This window comes from Mesitornis unicolor, unplaced genomic scaffold (assembly GCF_000695765.1).
Source record: "Mesitornis unicolor isolate BGI_N332 unplaced genomic scaffold, ASM69576v1 scaffold15052, whole genome shotgun sequence".
NCBI lineage: Eukaryota > Metazoa > Chordata > Aves > Mesitornithiformes > Mesitornithidae > Mesitornis > Mesitornis unicolor.
The window spans coordinates 1-19,817 of record NW_010169960.1 but is presented as its reverse complement, the minus strand read 5'-3'; the positions used below and the strand labels follow the sequence as shown (position 1 = coordinate 19,817).

Sequence of the window (19,817 nt, the reverse complement as noted above, 5' to 3'; positions counted from 1 at the left end):
GCGGCTCCCAGGCCCCTCCTAGCTTGGTGCTTGAGGCCATGGACATTTTGGTCATCCTCTGCTCCACCTCTCCAGTTTGTTCATCCTTCTTCAAATAGGAGACCCGAAGCCAAACTGTCCACTGTCTCTCTTTCCTTATGTACATGTGAGACTGTTTACCCTGATATTTTATGAGGATTAAGTTACTTTAAGTTATTTTTTCCAGAGTCAAGAGTTTAAAGTAGGAGAATGTAAATGCTTTCACATCCATGTCCCTGCTTCCAACTGGAAAGAGCTGCATTAGCACTGACAGTCCTAGCAGCCATGCAAGGCAGCAGAATTCAAGGGATAGCAGAAATAAAGGCATTGCACTTGTTAGGAAGGGAAGGCAGCAACATTCTTCTATGTGGAAAGTGAAAACTTTGCCTGTAAACACTCCTGGCCTGTATACGTGTTATATAATGTCTCTGTCTCAGTCAGTTGCCTGAGGTAGATTAGTGCATATTTTGAAAGACTAATATTCTTCCTTTAAACTGTTTCTGAAGCATAAGTGGGCTTCTTCTACAAAAGAAGCACAGGTCCCCATAATCCCTATTTGTGTTTCCCAAATACAGCTGCATTTCCCATCTCCTGATCTACAGCATTGTTCATAATGCTTTCATTACTACAAATGTAAGAGACTCACACTGAATATATGCAATAAATATGACTTTCCAAGATATCAGTACAGTTAAATCTGAAATAAATTAGTCAAAACCTCCAAAAACCATTTTATTACAGTATCACAGTTATGGTACATTTAAATAAAGCAATACTGCCAGCAAATTATAATGAAAAGAAAAAGTTATAATCCAATAATTTAGTACTGAGGTGATGAATTATAACCTTTATAATGTTCTATTGATACTACTTAAAATAAAACAGAATATTACAAGCTTGTTATAGGGAGGAAATGACAAGAGTATTTCAGTAAAATACTAAAACCTTAATAAATCAAGCACTTTCTATATTACTTTTTCAGGGTCCTCAGAATGTAAAAGACGTAAGGATTTCCTTACACTCCCAGGTTGTAAACAGTGTTTTTTTTAAAAAATATGCAGTGAAACTGAGAAAGAAAAAATTCTAGTAACATCTTTTTGAAAACTGAACTTGTCAATGAACTTCTGGGAGAAAGGGTTTAATAACTTATTGTCATAGACTCAGTGGGTGGTCTCATAGATTTTCCAGTTCTCTAATGTCACTGTCTGCACATGGATGGTTTGGTTTACTGCTAGTCTATGAAACTGGAGAACAGCAGCCTTTTTCCCAGCAAATCTGGAGGTTTTGCATATGGTTATTCACAAAATTCAGAAAAATTGACCACTGAGTGCTCCAGGCTCTGTGAGGTGGGAGGAAGCCTCCAAAGACCCCTGTGGCTGGGCAGCACAGAGGCTCCCACAGCTCCTGGGGGCTCTGCCTGTTCTTTGAAGGATGCCCTTCCCCAGATCCCCTCCACCCTCTGTGGTCCTCAGTGAGGGCTGTCTGTTTTCACTGTTCTGTAGTGCTTTTCTGATCTCCATTTAAGCACGATGAGTGGAGAAGACAAATGACTGAGGAGTCCAATTAAGTTAATATTTGCCAGCAATGGAAGGAAAGAGCAAGCACGAGTGCAAGCAAGTGCATGAATGACTAGTGGTCTTTTACTGCCTTCCGAAAATGTCATGGTTAGCAGCTGGCAGTTATAAGCATCCTGTGCTCACATGATGCCTTATAGGTCTGAATAATTCAAGTTTTCTCTTCTGAAATGGAAGAGTAACATTAGCTCCTTTAACTGCAGCAGCATAAAAACACTAGCTAGATGGTGGCCAAGCAAGGATTAGGTGTTTAGACAGCCCTGAATCTATAGCCTACCCCTTTGGTTTTCACATACTCAGATTTGTTTCATGTTTGTATTTTCAGGTTTTTTTTATTCAAACTCTTCTTAAAATTATTTCAAGTTTCAGCATCAGTTATTAGGAATAGCAGATTTGGTGATTTCTCAGTGTTGGTACTTCTACACTCATATGTGCGCCAGGTACACTCACGGTATTTCTCCTTTCTTTCCTTCACTGTGTTATCAGCGTCAGCTTGGAGTTTTCAACCAACCATGGTCGCTCTTGGTCCCTGCTCCACACCGAGTGTTTGCCTGAGATTTGCGCTGGGCCTCACCTCCCCCACAGCACTGTGTACACCTCTGAAAATTACAGCGGGTGAGAGTGTTCTCTGCAAAGCTGAGATGCAAGATTGGAGAAGTGAATTTTAGGTGACAGAAGAAAGCAGCAAAGCACGCAACCCCATGTCATCTTTCATTTTTGACTAGCTGTGGACAGCAAGGAAAGAGGGGTCTGATCTCCTTGGCTGCCCAGCAATGAAATTTGAAATACATGGGGTTGCTTCTGTGGTATAATATTATTTTTCTGATGCTAAAGATAAATTACAAAAAATCCCCAAAACCTGTGGACAGCATGCTGGGAAATAAAAGAAAAATTGTAACTTGACAAAGTTCCTTCTTAGTCAAAATGCATCATCATTCAAAGCCATATTTACATCCTCAGACACCGTTACTAACTTGAAATCCCAATATTGGATTACAGTGAAGCACATCTTCTGCACTTCTGCAGATGGAGACGGTTGTTACTGTCACTTTCTTATGTCACTTCTTCTCTTTATTAAGTCTCTTTGGTACTGTTCTGACCATAAATTGAACTGTGACATTTTGCTACATAGCACAAATCCCATGACTCTCTATTCCTCTGTATCCCAACTTCCACAAACACTTTAGAGCAGCAGGTATGGCCATGAGAAGAGGGTGTAGTTGAGGCGTTGCTGTTATCTGGTGATCCTCATTTCTGTACCATTTTCATAGGAACCAGTGTGTGTAGAAAGTGTAGCCACTGTTGATGACATAAGAATGATGGCTTAGACCACAGCAGGCCAAATCCTCTGTGCCCCTCTTCCCACTCCAAAGGGTTTCCACCACGCAGAGCTCAGTTGTGATGAAAAGTTTAATTCAGGATGCAATTTAGGGATATTCACTGTGATGGAGGAGTTGCTATAGTGAAGCAGGTAAAGATCTTTGCTGACTTCATGCATTCATACAGGAGGGGAAAATGGTTGAGGTTTATAATATAATAATTAACATTCATGTATTGTATGAAAATATCATGGGCCATGTTGTTTTTCATTTGCATTTTCTAAAGCTGCAGTAACTTCACTGTCTCATTTGAGCAGGTTTTCGAATTAAAAACTATCACAAAGCTTGCAGTCTAAGTAAACACATCTGCAAAACATGCAGTTGCTTAACAACTGTCAGTGTACTATGTTAGTATTTGTGTTATATGTATTTCAGGTGGAACAGAATAACTATTCCCCTTCCCAATGCTGCATTAACAAGTGACACCAGGATTCGATGGAGACAAACAGGACCAATCCTTGGAAATATGTGGGCAATCGATAATAGTTAGTATTCTTATCCACTATCTTGATACATCGGAAGAATAAATTTTTATATGCTGCTCCAAGTAAATGTATTTTCCAAAATCATGGGTCAAAGGATTTTCAGTTTGTTAAATTCATTTTCTTCATATCTGCACTTGGTAACAGGTGCATTTTGAAGCTAGAGTGGAATTCTGTCATTTGAAAAGACAGCCTCATAGATTAGCCTTATTTTTCTTTTAATTGAATGCTTTCCAGGAAAATATATTGATGGCAAGGACTTAATGTAACAGTCCCTCTGACTGCTTAGTCCCAGTTACAGAAGTAACTATTTCCTGCGCTACTAAGGACAGGGACTGCACCAGTCTAAGGCACACCTACAGCATCTGGGACATATTTTTCCTTCTGAACATAGAAGACCTTCATAAAGCAATGCTGCTACCAAACACTGGCAAAAAATTTACATTGTTTACAATGTCTTCAGGGGGAAAGTACCATCTGTTTCAGGGACCTGTTCTTCTTTAAGAAAATTATTTTTTGCCTACCTGTTCTTTAAATGGATGTGAAGAACTGAGAAAAGCTTATATTGATGTGTATAATTATAAAACTTAGTACAGAGGACAACTGGGAACAGTCTTGAAAGGAAGTACTTTAAAGCACAGAAAAAATATTTAGAAGCACAGGATAAAATAGAAACATGTTATGAAATGCAGAAATAAGTATGGTTGAAAGGGCTAACTATGATACGGTGTAGCTTTTTTAACTTTGCTCATTAGCCTTAGATGTTTTGGCACTAAGTAAACTACATCCAGAATTTGTTCTGTTAGATCTGTGAAGTATGTAATTTAAAGATTTACGGTGATGTACAATAGCCTGTGAAATTTCATAGTGATTTCTAATAGGGTTTGATATGGAGCCGGGGAATGGTAAATAGTTATATTTTGCAAAATTCTTAAAATAGATTACTGCCTAGTTTTGAAAAGGAAATTCTGATTATCTGCAAAGATGAGTTGCTACCTAACAAAATGCAGACTGTAAATGTTGGAGTTGCTCACAAAAGTTCAGAGAAATAAGAGAAAGAGAAAATCAATGCAAGAATCCAAAATTCTTTACGACAGAACAAAACAACGAGATTTTGAAAATTAATGGACAATTCATATATCTGCACTAAATACAATTCCATTTAAGGATGCTGCTATGCTCCACTCTGTAGCATCTCAAAGGCAATTTTACCAACCATCTGCCTAAAAACTGCCTGCTCTGAATTTTGTTAGAGATGTAGAACCATGACATGGAAATTAAGTCTTAAAGATGAACATGTTTATGAGGTTTTGCGCACCTCCTTTGTTAGATACCAGTGCAACTGAAGCTTTGCACTTCGGTATTGTAAGGAAAGACTTATAAATATTGGCAAGTCATTCAAATTCTGGAAGAGAAGAAGATTTTCAAGGATTCAGCACTCTGACTTTTAGCTTCACAACTGTTTCTTATGTGAATTAAGTTTTAAATGAAATCTGGAAGCTGGCCATCTTTTAGGAACACTGGAAAACTGCCAATTTTCATAAAGCTTTTTTCATTTTGAACGACATCATTACATCTTTAACCCTTCTACTCTTACCACCCCCTCAAAAAGACCTCAAAAAAGACAAATAAATCAAACTGACAGAACAGAATTTTTGCACCTTGAAAAGTGAGAAAATCTAGAAATCACATGAAGTCTGATTGGAAGTCAGTTACAGGGAGTAGCTAACAGGGATTTAGAGTGCGTCTGCTGGGGCATACTGACACATGATGGGCAACATCATAAAACTAAGAGAGGGAGTAAGTACTGCTTGTTACAGATGATTTCAAATTGGTGGCTATTTGGATGGCATTCCAAAAGTCACAGTGGAAGTGGGTAACTCCGTGTAACAGGCATTCTTCAACAGAAAAGTTGTCACTCTTCATGGTTAAGGCCTTTTAATCATATTGTATTGAAAGAACATTACCCAGAAATTATAACTTTGCACTACACCCAGATAAATGCATTTGGTCTTTACTCAGACTCATGCTTTTCTTTATAGTAGTGCAATGAGATGTAGATTATACTGATTATTGTTCCATCCTTCATATTTTTCACAAAATATAAACACTGTTGATTAGGAGTCAACAGAGGAAGAAGAAATAAAATAGTAAACCAAGTCTGGAGTATTTTTGAGTATTTTATTGCATTTGAAAGAATCAGTGAAAGTGCATGATATTTAATAGTTACTTAAGACGTACCAGGGCAGATTCTCATTCAGATAAATCCAATGAAGTTAAGTTTGTGGAGTTCAGTGAGAGAAGCAGCAACACCTTTTAAAAATCTACAAGACTGCTATTGGAATGTACTAATATATATATATTGGATTACATCTCTGAAATAAGATTAAGAAAAGGAAAAAGAAGAAAATGGTCAATGGATAGCAAATCAGCTGATCTCATTCACAGTCTTAGAAAAATCAGGTACATTAATTAAAACATCACTGGTGTGACATTAGCCATTAAATAATAAATTATCCCTGGCTATCCTTGACGCAGAGCAAAATTCCATTACTCAGTTCTATGAAGGATACAATCAAATGCATTTCAACTTTTTGTAGACCTCTTCCAGCTGGTGAGATTAAGGTAAATACAGTAACTGTATGATCAGGTCTGTATACTTGTATTCGTAATAATCTGTTTAACACAGGACATAATGCTTCATTTAACTAATTTCTTTTCTCTGCAGTTTATATTGGTCCATCTTGCCTCAAATTCTGCTCAGGGCGAGGACAATGTACTAGAAATGGCTGCAAGTAAGAGTTATAATTCTGTACTCATATGCAATTTCTGTCACATGGTTCACTTAATGATCTGAAAGTTGAAGTGATTTTCATTACAGCCTTTCCTTTTTGAGATTACTGAATATAAAACCAGCATAGCCTCTAGAATGCATAAAGCTCAATGGAGAGCTAAAGATCAATCTTTCTAAATAGTAGTATATTTAATTTTTTTTCTATAATTTTCTTTTGGGAGAAGGTCTAACTTGCAGTTCACCTTAAAATGTGCTATAGAGTACGCTTATATGTCAGTGATATGTGCTTTATACTGGTTTTAGAGGTGATTTGGGACTTCTGTTTTAAATTCTGGGAAATTACTGTTTTCATAGTTATAATATCCCATAGCCTAACAGACCTCAAGGACAGAAGTTCAGCACTTCACTTTTTCTGAAAGTCTGGCTTGTTAAAAGTGTTCCAGCCTAAAAAGTAAAGATACTTACTCAAAATCAATAAGAACATTCAAAATATTGTTATAGGTATTAACAAGAGTGTGACCCATTGGGTGCTCTGTTCTGTTACTCAGTTTCTTGTAATCACATCTGACATGCTACAGATAAAAGCAAATTAATCATTTTACATATGAACAACTGTAAATTATGCCAGCAATATTTTTGTTGCAAAAAAGAATAAAAATATTTGTGTGTTATGTGTAGATTGGTGGGGTGTTTTCACTTACAATTTTATTAAATTGGAAAAGTAAGTACTAGCTAAAAGAAAGTTACTGCCTATGTGATCCCTAAATAAAGTTTAAAGAGGTTCTCGGTCCTTAGATTTGAGACAGACTTTGTAAGCATCTTCAGTTCATGAACAACTGCAGCCACTCTATTGGTTTGTTAATGAACCACAGTAGAAGATGGGTCATTAATTACGCTGTTCAATCTTCCTCACCCTCAGGTGCGACCCCGGCTTTTCAGGGCCAGCATGTGAGATGGCGTCACAGACCTTCCCCATGTTCATCTCGGAGAGCTTCGCCAGCTCCCGCCTCTCTTCCTATCACAATTTTTACTCCATCCGAGGGGCTGAGGTCAGCTTCGGCTGCGGGGTCCTGGCCAGCGGCAAGGCCCTGGTCTTCAACAAGGATGGGAGGCGCCAGCTTATCACCTCCTTCCTCGACAGCTCCCAGTCCAGGTGAGAGGGAGAGAGCAGTAATATGAAGCAAAGAAACTGAGGAACCCCTCCTCTTCCAGCTACAACCTTGTGTATTATTAAGCCGATTCTTTTAGCAGGAGGAAAAGTTTTTTAGAAAAACTCCTAGTTCTATATTTTAAGGGTGACTTCATAGCTTTGCCTTTTTTCCTCCTGCTTGGTAAACACCAGAGCCCAAAACCGACTGGAGGGAAGTTATTGTACAGCTCAGACGGAGAATATGAAATGTTAATATCAAACCTGAGTGTCAAAGCCAACTGCTAATTAATTATTTATAAGGTTGTGTTTATTTGACAGCTTGTGGCAGCTGATTAGATCCATTCACTATCTCTCCCTCCCCTTCAGTGCCTAATAAATAATTAAATGTTGTAATGATTGGCATTTTTTAACTATATGTGCCACATTGCATTACTTGACAGTAAAAACAAATCGCAAATACAAAACCCCATAACTGATATTTATCAAAAATTGTCTAGATTGAGGAGATCTGAAAACAACCTGGTTAGAAAAAAATGTTATGCAAATAGTACCCTATAAATATTTGTGTAATTCTGATGCAGATTCCTGCAGTTCACGCTACGCCTGGGCAGCAAGTCAGTGCTGAGTACTTGCAAAGCCCCTGACCAGCCTGGGGAAGGAGTGCTGCTGCACTACTCCTATGACAACGGGATCACCTGGAAACTGCTGGAGCACTATTCCTATCTCAACTACCATGAGCCAAGGTATTAGCATAAATATCATGAGGAGCATGCAGTTAATGCTGGTGGTGGTGGTCACTGCAATGGGCACTTCCCATTTTTGTCTGCTTCTATAAAAATGAATACATGGATTTAATGGCATCCAAGTCTCAGGTGACATGACAAGAACAAGACGAGGCAGTTCGGGATGAGGAGTACCAATGTACTAGTGGGAAACAGGGCCATGTCTCTTCCCATGGAAGCAGCCACTTGTACAGAAAATTAACATAAATTATTTGTAGCCTTGAAGCCATAGATATCTTCACTACACCATCCTCTAGGGTTAGGAGTTTGCAGGCAGCGTAGGACAGCTGAGATGAAATCTGTCTGTGAGGGTCTCTCCAGGTCAGCAGGGAAATTGCATCTGCTCACATTGTGAAGGGGATTCCACAACTTTGTGCCTGTGGCTGTGGGCTGCACTGGGAGGACCTGCTGATGGCTGTGCCTGGGAATTGTGCAAATCATGAAGAAGCCAAACTAAGAGCTCATCTCATCTAGCAGCACCTGTGTTTGGTGTCAGATTAGAGAGGAATGTACCTGATGTTCTCTAATTGAGAAGGTATTCTTTTCTATTACATTTGTGAGACCATCCACCAATTTTAATAAAACAGTGCAAAATCAGGCATCTCCACCAGCACACCTGTACTGCAAGTCTAGAACAATCTGGACTGGCTCTGTACAAACCCACTCAAACATGGAAGCATCCACCTCCACAGAGTGGAGCCAATAAATCTCGATGAAAGGAGATGCTCTGTGAGGGGGCACAGGAGGCAGACCTGATGGTGGCATCACGGGTCCCGTCCCAGCTGGTCCATTCCTGCCCAAGAATGGCTTTGCACTGGGTATGGCTCTGTGTCCTCTTCTCTACCCCTGCACCCAGTTCCAGGATAATATGTCTGCAAGTCACTTTAACTACGTATAACTTTCATTATTTGTATTTATTGAGCCTATATCAGTGTACTTAAAAAAAATTAGATTTACTGATCTTGTTAATAACTCAGTACAAAATAAGAATATCCTAATGGAAAAAAATTGTGACTTTAAATGTGTTTCCTGGGACCTATAAGAAATACTCAAAAATCTGAGAGAATGACTATATTTAGTAGAGGTATACTGCATGTGGACTTTCCAAAGGAAAGATCCTATGAACTGGAACACTCATAAGCCTTCTTCAAAATTTCCCTTCCCGTCTTTTGTTATAGTCACATAGAATTTTTATATGGCCCTGTTTCTAATTCTTAGTAGATTCAAGATTGCAGCTCTAGGAATTATATTTTCCTAAAGGTTTTTAATATATAGCACTATGGAATTTCTGTAACAGAAAAGAAAACACACATTCTGGTGACTGATTTTCATGAAGTTTAGGACATAAATGTAGTACATTATATTGATGCCAGAGACTTTTTTTTACTTTTTGATATTAAAACACAATTTCTGTTGTTCTGACAAGGCAAAGAGCTAAGCACAAGATACACAGGTTAGAAAGGTTTTGCCATGGTATGTGTATAGTCCACTCTGTGGGGATAGATAAATGACAGATATACAAACCTAAAGAAAATGCTGGCAATAATTATGATGGAGAACATGAAGAAAGCTTCACCTTTTTGTATTATGTTGTCTGAAAAGATCAGCATTTTTGGTAACATAGATGGACTGCTGCAAAGTTTGGCAATGAATCTGTATCCAGAAATTTAATTAATCTTCTGTCATACAAAAAATAATTACACATTTAATGTTCTGCTGAAAAGGTGCATTTAATCTGCTAACATTTGACAGCTGCATTTTTCTTGTGAGCAGAACAGTGGTGGCTTTTCAATATTAGGTGTGCGCATAGCTTGAAAGAATGAGACCAGAGCAAAGGTCTCCCAGCCGGTTTTCAAGAAATCTAATGGTAGCTGGTAACGTTAGTAGGAACACTTTTCTTCTCTGCAGCAGAAAAGTCATTAGCAAAAATTCCCCTCCCTCTCCATCTATCTCCAACAAATCAAAGCCAGACAGGAGAAGCTGTTATAACTGGAGATGTAGTCAGGTTCTGCATACTAACATATGTGCCATACATGGTGGTTTACACCAACATTTTGCTTAATTCCCTGGAATGAGAAATTTATTTCAACATGCGTTAAATATTTTAACATCTGATGGGTGTGTCTGTGGCACATGCCATGATTTAGGATATTCTGTAAATTACTGTCAGTGAGAATTAGTGTCCATGTGGGTGAGCTTATGAGAGTTAAGAGTAAAAGGCAAGTTGCAGACATCAGAGACAGCCACCAGCAGAGAGCTATGCCCAGGATTATAACAGAGCATTAGCTCACACAAGTGCCAAGCGCTTCACAGCATACACTGGATGTGGTGCTCCTCTTAGCCCGGATACCAGCTTTCCTCAGCTTTGCCCTGCTGACCTATGGGAGACAAAACCATTAGTGCCTTTTAGCATTAGTAAGGATTTTGTGTCATTTGTGCCTTTGAAAATTGACCCAAAAAGTCATAGAATTGCTGCTCATTAGGGAACCCTTGGTAGAAAAAAAGTCCTTGTTTATTCACAAGCCAGAGAGTAATGGGGCTTGGTCTTTCTCTTAGAAGGGTATGAAGTCCTTCAAGTATGTTTGAGTGGCAAAATGATGTATCCACCATACCTAAAGTGTGTGCACTGCTGGTCTCTTGCCATGGGGACATGGCAGCTGTCACCTCCGACTGTTCCTCAACACTGCTCTCTCCAGCCTATGCTTGGCTGAAAGCAACTCCTAGAAATGCCAGCCAGGACTTTTTGAGTTCTTCCCATCTGTTTAGCCAAGGCCTTTGATTTTTTTCTTGCTAATGGATTAACATTTTCTTTGTAAAAATTATTGTGACATTAAACAACAGTATTAGAGAATTACTTTTTACAAGGAATTTTAGTAAGTCATTTTTAAGAGTGTGGTTTTGCACTAAGAGCATCACAGGCACGAGATTGTTTCATATGCACAGAACAAAACATTACAACAGGTAGCTTAGAAAGCCTTAAATCTGGGAAAAAACCTTGGTGCTAAAGTATAAAGTGATGTTTCCAGTTTACCAGATGTGTTATTTTATCCACATTCCCTCTGGAAGAGAAAGAAAAATATCAGCTACATGATGAGCTTGCCAAAAATCCTTTAGCCAGCAAGTAATTCTACACCAATGGAGACAAATGTCCCTGCTGCCAGCCTGTTTCACAGCTCATGCGTGTTGCGTGGGGCACCATGGTCCTGGTGATTTATGGAGCTTTCAAGAAGGTGTCGTTGCTGTGGCAATTAATGCATGCTCCCTGCTGCTGTGTACGATAATTGCTCCTGGAAATTAGGTATTACTCTTAATTTTCTTTGCAGTTTGTCAATTACAGGTTTGTTGACATAGCTGCCATGACAAATCAGGTGACCTTGCATACCAGGAGAAGCGCCTGGGACTCACCTCCAGTTGCATCTCTATGCAACTACAGAAGAAAAGTGTCTGCTATAAGAGACTACACAAAATCACACAGTCTGACAAGACGAACCTGTTCCGCTTGAACGTGGCAGTTTACAGGGGTGGATTCTTCTGCGGCAAGGGCACCACAGGCATGACATCTGGGCTGTGCAGAAACAAGCACAGATGTTAAGAAGATGCATGTCTTCAGATCAGGATAAAATCCACTGAGACTGAGAAAGTGGAGCTGAAATTCGTAAATGCTTGTTCATCCCTTTGCCAGTCTAAGCCCCTGGCCTACAGCTGGATTTCAAATAAAGGGCATTTAGGTTTCTTCTTGCAAGGAAGAGTATCTTTAAAATTTAAAGACAGCTCCAGTAGCAGCAAAATTTACAAAATTGGTAGAAACTCTTTTTTGTGTTTTTTTGCACATGGCTCTTTTTTGATAAATACATGGACTGCCAAAAGAACTAATGATTCCCTGTCCCTGTCACTGCTAGAAGCTATACCAATAGATTTTAAAGTATCTGTGGGCTGAACTTAACCCATGATTCCTAGGGTCAGCAAGGAAAAATAACCATAAAATACATCCCCATAGAATTATTACAAACACAGAGACTTTCTGTAATAATTTTGGTTTGTTTTCCAGAATAATTTCAGTGGAGCTGCCTGAAGATGCGAGACAGATTGGAATTCAGTTCAGATGGTGGCAACCATATCACTCTTCTCAAGGCGAAGATGTGTGGGCAATCGATGAAATCATCATGACCTCTGTGCTTTTCAATAGCATCAGTCTGGACTTCACCAACCTAGTTGAAGTCACACAGTCTCTGGGATTCTACCTGGGAAATGTTCAGCCCTACTGTGGACATGACTGGACTCTTTGGTGAGAAACACGTATTCACTTCTGTTCTACTTCTGTTTTCTTTGCCTGGTCATTCTGCTAAGAATCAAGTGATTTCTGAAAATGAGTCTTTCTGACACCTATTCAGAGTAATTGTGTCTCATCCTTACATCATGGACAAAAATATGGTTGCTAATCTAACTGCAATTAGCAGTAAGTTTTTACACCTCATTGCACTGAGATTTATGTTTGATGGGAACCTTGAAAGTAGTAGTCTTTCCTCACAAAATATTTAAATAATATCCTAATGGAAACAATTTAGAAAATTTTCATAATCTTCACTTAAAATCCAGCCAGGTTAATATGGGCATACAGGTTATGGAATAATCTCTTAAGTACAGACTTAGAATATTTAATAAGTGATGTTCAGATCAGTTTACATAGCCATTAGATTACACTCCAGAAAGAAAGGGTAGCAGAATATTGGTAGAATCATGTTAGTAATTTCTAGTTATTTTGTCTAGTATTCTATCCATTTAGTAACTTACACTGTGATCAGCATTACGACATTTTGCAATTCTGCCTAAGATGCTCTGTGTATTTAGAAACAAAAGAAAGAAAACATCACCTGCCCCAAAACAAAAAAAGGCAAGAAAAGAAAAAGAAGTGGGGAAGAAAAAGAAGAAAATTCTGTTAGGATTGTGTAAAAATAAGCTTTTTAAATAAAACATTTGCGCGCTTCACAAGTATTAAATTCTGGAGTACATAAGTGTAACATTTGGAAATAATACAAGGGAAGCTCAATTTAATCTCTATGTGTTGATTAAAATCAAATGACAGTTTCATGCTAGTCTGATCAACGTATAAACCCAATATGGCTTTAATTGGCGTAGATACATTTATTTGAAGAAAGTACAATCACAGTAATGATGGAAAACCTCAAGAAAATGGAAATAATTTTAGTGTCCCCATGGGCACTTGGAGAAACACTGTTGGAATTTTATTAACAAGTATCTCTGAGCAATCTGATTTGACTTTCTGATCATCTGTCAAACTAAAAGGAGTTGGCTTGGCAGTAGGAACAACAGTGAATGTGTTCTAGCGGTGATAATGAGGCAGTAGAAGCACCATTAACCACTTTAATAAGGACAAGGAAGGTACTCACTGCTCATTAAAATTAAACAACATGTTAAGGCTCAAACTGTTTGCATCTTCTTCATCAGAGTCGGATTGCCCTTTAATGACATTGTTTTCCCTCTGTTCTTGTAAGACCAGTTTATCATGGGAAGGGAGGTAAGTTATTTAAGATAGCAGAGGTTCCTCTGTTTTCCTCCTATGACTCTAAATCAATAACAGAGTAATAAATGCTAACCTAAATTCTCCATCCCGTATATTGGCTAGGATTTGTAGTGCTCAGTCATAGCAGATATGTGAAACTTCCCATCCATCAAGTAAAGAATCAAAGCCTTTGCAATACTTCCTTACTATTTATGTATAAGTATTTTTCATTATCACTGGAAGACATGAACTCTATCCTTCACTGACCTTGTTTCTCTCAAGGGAAATTTTTAAACTTGCACAAAGTCTGTACAAATAGCTGCTAGTTAAATTAATTATTGTTGCCTTTTCCCAGCTGTGAGTCCATTTGGTTCTCATTTTCTAACTCATGACTTTCTATGAGAAGAGTTTGCAGTAGCACTGGCACCATCCTCTTGAGAGAAGTCTGACAACTGCTTTTTCATTAGTAGAACTATGGTGAATATGCTATAAATCATTTTACAGGTGTCATCCCCAGGACAATTTTCACTGAATTGCCTTCAATTGTCTATTAGGCTTCCATTTCTTCCTCAGAATCTGTAAATCTGAAATACTTATCCTTAAAGTTGGTAAAAACTGAGGATTTTTTAAAACTGGGTAAAAACTGGAGATTTTTATTTTTGTTGGAGAGGGAGGTTGTTCTTTTCAATGTCTGGCTTAATTTAGAAAAGAGGAGTTTGATGATATACACGTTCTGAGCAAAGGTGATTTTTTAGTGTTTTATAATGGTCTATATCTGGAACAGTCACATTATTTGATTGTAATCTTCAATATTTGGTTTCAGATTGGTTCTTAGACTTTATTACAGCAAGTGTATTGAGTATACTGAAAGGACTACAGAATACTTTTAAAATTAAATGTTTGATGATCTATGTTAATTCATCACTTCTCCAAAATGCTCATACAGAGGCAAGATTTTGACCCAAATGCCTCTGGAGTGTTGCAGAATATTTACAGCCACTTACTGAAATGCATTTAAGTATTGATAAGGATGGTGACAGTTTTTTTTTTTAGTATTCACCTGGACACAAATAAAATACCATTATATAAATAAACTGTCTTCAGTCAGCTTACAGCGCTATGATTTAACTTAATATAAAGGACAATAGAGTGTCCCACTGTCCCTGGAGCAGCCTGGCAGAAGACTGTAAATCTGGCTCATAAACAACTATGGAGCAATATAGTACAGTTAATATTTAATACATTTAGGGTTTATTTAACTAAGTTGGTATGATGTGATATAATAAGACATGAACATCTCCTGCCTTTGATGGAGCCAGATCTGGGGCTTGTGTGAGCGTTTGGCCATCACGTCAATATTTTTGGTCAATGTAGCTTTACAAAATCAGCTGCATCCATGTGGCTTTTCAGTATTCCTGGAAGTACTGGCCTTGAAAACATGGTAACTCTGGGGATCCCAGAGCAGTTTGGAGAAGCACAGATTGGCTGACATTGGCTGTGATATCATTCCCAGAAGTACCAATTAGTTGGCAGTGCTTGGAGAGAGAGCAATTGTTCTGAGGGCACCTATGGGTATTGTGTTCCTGCGCCTCTGCAGGTCTAATTATATATGAGCTAGAAACCAACTTACAGCTACATATTTATACAAAAATGTAGCCTTTGCATTCTCATTTCTGAAGATTTTTTAGTTAATTATTGTTATGTCAATGACATCAGTCTGTCTTTTACAAAATACGGAAATGTATTGCAGCCTCATGACTCCCAGAACAAAGAAAGAAAACATTTGGTATTCCAGCAGAAGAGCATACCCCTAACCACATACATGGGGGTGCTGGAGAGTGAAGAAATGGCAAGTAAGGTAGAAGCCCCCACCTTTAATGCTACCCTTGTTCAGCTGGAGGCAATTTGTGGATGATAAAGGACTTTATGAACCCATAATGTGATTTCCCACCCTTAAAAGAGCTTCTTATGGGGCATCACAGGTTTTCCTCACTAGCTTCCTTTTTCACATTTCTTTAATATCCATTTTAAAGATATCGATTTTAAAGTTTTGACTTTAAAGCAATGCTTACTTAATGTACTGTGTACAATATCCAGTGGCTACATTATTACATGTAAATGAATACTAAACTTAAACTGTTTTAATCATGACCTGAATGTCACCAGTAAAAAAGATCAGAATTAAAGAATTTTTTTGTAATTTTACACCAGTAGTATTGAAAAGAGGGAATTTTTGTGGAGACAAAGACAAAATGAAACATACAATTCCTTGCACCTACACTGAGCACCAGCCCTTCACTTTTCTTTCATCACTTTGGGGAAGACAGCTTCTGGGCTAACGCTTCATCAAAGTGTTTAGTTTCAGCTCCTTTATTCTGTTCAGATGAGCTTTAGATAACTGTGATGTGTTGTGCCCACGTTTATGTGTGCAATGCCAAATCATTTTCCAAGTCATTACTACATATAACTTTCAGCTGATTACAATGGACATGGCTGACTGATACCTGAAGAGCCTGGTAGTACTGGCACAGATTTCCCAAGAGGGCTTCGGAGAAACTATGATTTCCCATATCAGCCATGAAATTTCAAGCTGCATTGTAGAAACTGTGTCAGACCAAGTGAGCTATAACTTTTAAATTTGCAGTTTTTTGTCATTTTTGAAAAGTACAATATAAAGTAAAAAGGAGCCTCGATCTTAACTTATGCCAAGTATCAGCAACTTGATAATGACAAAACTAATGTCAGCTTTCGGTATTTTCTTCTAAAACTTTAAGGTAGGATGCTGACATCTATAGCTTAACTGCTGTCTCTGGAAAGGACGCTATAGAAAACAGCGTGGATTGGTGAATTAATTTAAAAAGAGTGCTAAGTAACACTGAGTTGTATTCCTAGTTCTTCCACTGACTTTGTCATGACCTTGAACCCTACAGGGCAGAATATAATATGTTTTATTGTATGGTATTGAAAGATTAGCATTTCTTATTTAAGATGATAAACTGTAACTTACTCGACCAAAAGGGTAACCTTGAACTAGATTATTCTCTTCATCACCACAGTACTGAATGTGTAGCTTTTTATTTTTACAAGATTTGCAGTGTTTTTCTTTAAAAAGATGCAATCCCTATCCTAAATGGTTCACATTTAAGAATAGTCTTAGAAAATATTGAAGCTGAAAGATCTATAGTACTTCCAAACACACTAACTAAATATCTCAAACTAAGGAGAGGAAGGTGATTTTCAATCCACGTGAAATTTCATAAAAACATACTGTTTTGAAGGCTAATGTGCAGGATCCAGAATATAAGTTGTTCTTTCTTCATCCTCATACCTCATGCATTTGATTTTTTTTTTTCATTTTTAGAAGTGCATAGAAGAAAAACTGCATTTAAATTGAAATAACTTTGTAATTTCAAACTATATGTTGTGTTACCATGTATGTAATAACTGGGTATCTTGTATCACATATGAGGCTTAGTGTGTTCCAAACATTAATACTGACAAATTATCTTTTCCTATCCAGTGGATGATATAACTCTTATATCAGTACATCCTGCAGAAAAGAAGCTGAGGATAGGCGGTATTAATTCTGAAACAGTGAAAAGTCAGTGAATGCACTGCATATAGAATCACTTGAAAAATCAATGGAATGAAAAGTCTATGTAATAAGAATATTTTAAACTAAATGCAGTATATCTTTACCATCCAGTGTTTGAATAAAATTACAGCTTTTACTGTGATATGACCTTAGGCAATGGACACTCCTGGGGAATTAACTTTTTTTGTTGTTTTTTTCTGTTTGTTATCCTTTGCTTGATCCTAACTTGATCCTTAATACAAAGAGCATATAGTAAGAACTAACAGAATAATTCAGTGTTTCACACTCTGGGATACTTCAAGGCCTTCCTGGTAATTTGCAGAAGTACCCATGGAAAGGTGCCGCTGTGCATGGTCTCATCCCATGTGCCAGTCTGCAGAACAAAGAAAGAAGTATCGCTGTATTTAACCCAGAGCCATTCATAATGTTCACTTCTGAATTATTATGGGGACAGATCCTGATTCTTTTCTTACATTTCTCAGTTTTACAGGAGATTCAAAGTTAGCTTCTAGCATGCGCTACGTGGAGACCCAGTCTATGCAGATCGGAGCTTCATATATGATACAGTTCAACTTGGTGATGGGCTGTGGTCAGTCATTTACTCCATATATGGACAACCAGGTGAAACTGGACTACTCCACCAACCATGGTCTCACGTGGCATCTTGTTCAGGAGGTGAGGCTGTCAATGAGGACCTTTGTCTTCCATAAACTCTGCTTATACAAAGATCATCTGAAGTATAGTTGTGGCATTGAACAAAGGAGGATCTTTTCCTCACTCCTCTTTGTATAAAGACATTCTCAACTGGAAATGGTCAAAATTACTAATAGAAGTATCTAAACTGTTTTTTGTGGTATTTGGAAGAAAGGTATCTGAGAGGCTGAAACACAGAATTGTGACAGGAATGGTCCAAGTCTGAGAAAAGAACTGTGGCACAGTTAGACAGGACTATAGAGTAATGGTCAAGATATTTCCTGAGCTATTGCTTTGTTTTTCAAAGCTAAATGCATCTACTGTTTCCTGGCATTTAAATGGATAGGAATTCTTTCTGCTCTTGTGCTCAGCCATTTCGTAAATGGAAAGCGCATTCCTTCAGGGAATTGTAATGTAGAGCCTTTCATCTCCCATCCCTGGTTCAAACACAGTCCAGGGCCATAATGACAGGCTGTTTCCCCATCTCTGCTAGAAGTGCAAATAGCAGTGTTGGCTGCTATTTCCCCGTGTGGCTCAGCCCTGCCTCAGCACAAATGCAAATAGTGCATTTGGCCATAATTTGTGCTTTTGTTTTCCCTCGTAGATGGCAAGTTGGAGTTCCCCTGGCCTCACAGTGAACTAACCAAGGTCCTTCAGCTGACTCCGAGCAGGTTCAGAGGGCATCAGGGAACTTGTCCTGGTGCCGTTTTACTGCCTGCTCTGTAGGTTCACAGAGGGATTTGAACACATCATCTATGAGCAATGAAAGCATTGTCCTGTTGCCTTTTGCCATGTTGTATTTCACCACATTTACTTCTGTGGAGAAATAGCAGTAATTGAATTTTTAAACTTTGCAATGCTTTCTTACCTTACACAGAATTCAGAGGAAAGCTTCAAACACTGTATTTCAAATTTGTGTCTTTAATACCTAGCAGGAATCATCATGGTGTCCAAGAATAGTTCCTAGTGGTACGTATTTGGGGTTTGTCCTTGCTGTCAATGAAAGATCAGTTGCCTTCAGATTTTAGTGTTCCTTTCCTCTCTCAGTGGAGCTGACTTCAGAGGGAAGAGCTTGCAGCCAAATAATTTTTTTCACACCACCCATGTTGCTGTGATAAAGGAGTAATAGAGAAGGCTATTTGTAGTATATTTCAAGGACATAGTCTGGCAAATACACAAAACACTAATTAATTAAAATGTTTGAAAATTTTGTTTTATAAGATCTTTTAGGGCAGATGAATCAATGAAAACTGTTTGAAAAATGCTGGAAAGGAAACTAAGCCTTTAGAAAACCTACTGAAAAAAATGGAACAGAATAAGCTATCAGAACTTAATCTAATACTCTAAGATATTCGAGGAATAGATTTCTCTGTACCGTGATATATTCTGCCCTTCTTCATATTTAATGTATAACAATTACTACATATTTTAACTATATACATATTCTTAATTGCCTTAACTACTGTAAAGTATCACTGCTTTATTATTAATTTCATAGCAGTCAAAGCAGGCAACTTTCATAGGCAAGTGTCTGTCCCAAAGATCTCTCTTGTGCCTGACACCCCAGATGGAGATGAACACAGCAGTGAATAGCAAAAGGCTCTCAGAGAGGTGGAGATGGTCAGGAGGAGCTGTGCTGTGGCAATAGTGCAAGAAGGGACTCTGAATGGGTAGCTAGAAAAAGAAACATAGAAACAAAAAAAAAACCCAAAGAAAACAAAATCTGAGCAACAGACCTGTCTAGGAATCTGAGCTAAATACAGGAATAATCATAGAAGCAGGAAGTGGGAATTTACACCATCCTTGGTGCCATCTCAAGGCATATCAAG

General features: G+C 38.1%; 1 protein-coding gene across 1 annotated transcript in view; it reads left to right on the top strand.

Moving 5' to 3' along the window:
- LOC104536814 (reelin-like) overlaps nt 1-17,970 on the top strand; it is a gene marked incomplete at both ends in the record, with an annotated part of 45,484 nt that extends 27,514 nt beyond the window's left edge. Inside the window, 7 exons of the mRNA XM_010179536.1 lie at nt 2,079-2,207; nt 3,347-3,456; nt 6,182-6,248; nt 7,167-7,400; nt 7,979-8,140; nt 12,228-12,464; nt 17,778-17,970. Coding sequence (XP_010177838.1) covers nt 2,079-2,207; nt 3,347-3,456; nt 6,182-6,248; nt 7,167-7,400; nt 7,979-8,140; nt 12,228-12,464; nt 17,778-17,970 — 1,132 coding nt within the window. The remainder of the gene's footprint in view (nt 1-2,078; nt 2,208-3,346; nt 3,457-6,181; nt 6,249-7,166; nt 7,401-7,978; nt 8,141-12,227; nt 12,465-17,777) is intronic.
- Nucleotides 17,971-19,817: the final 1,847 nt, after the last annotated feature.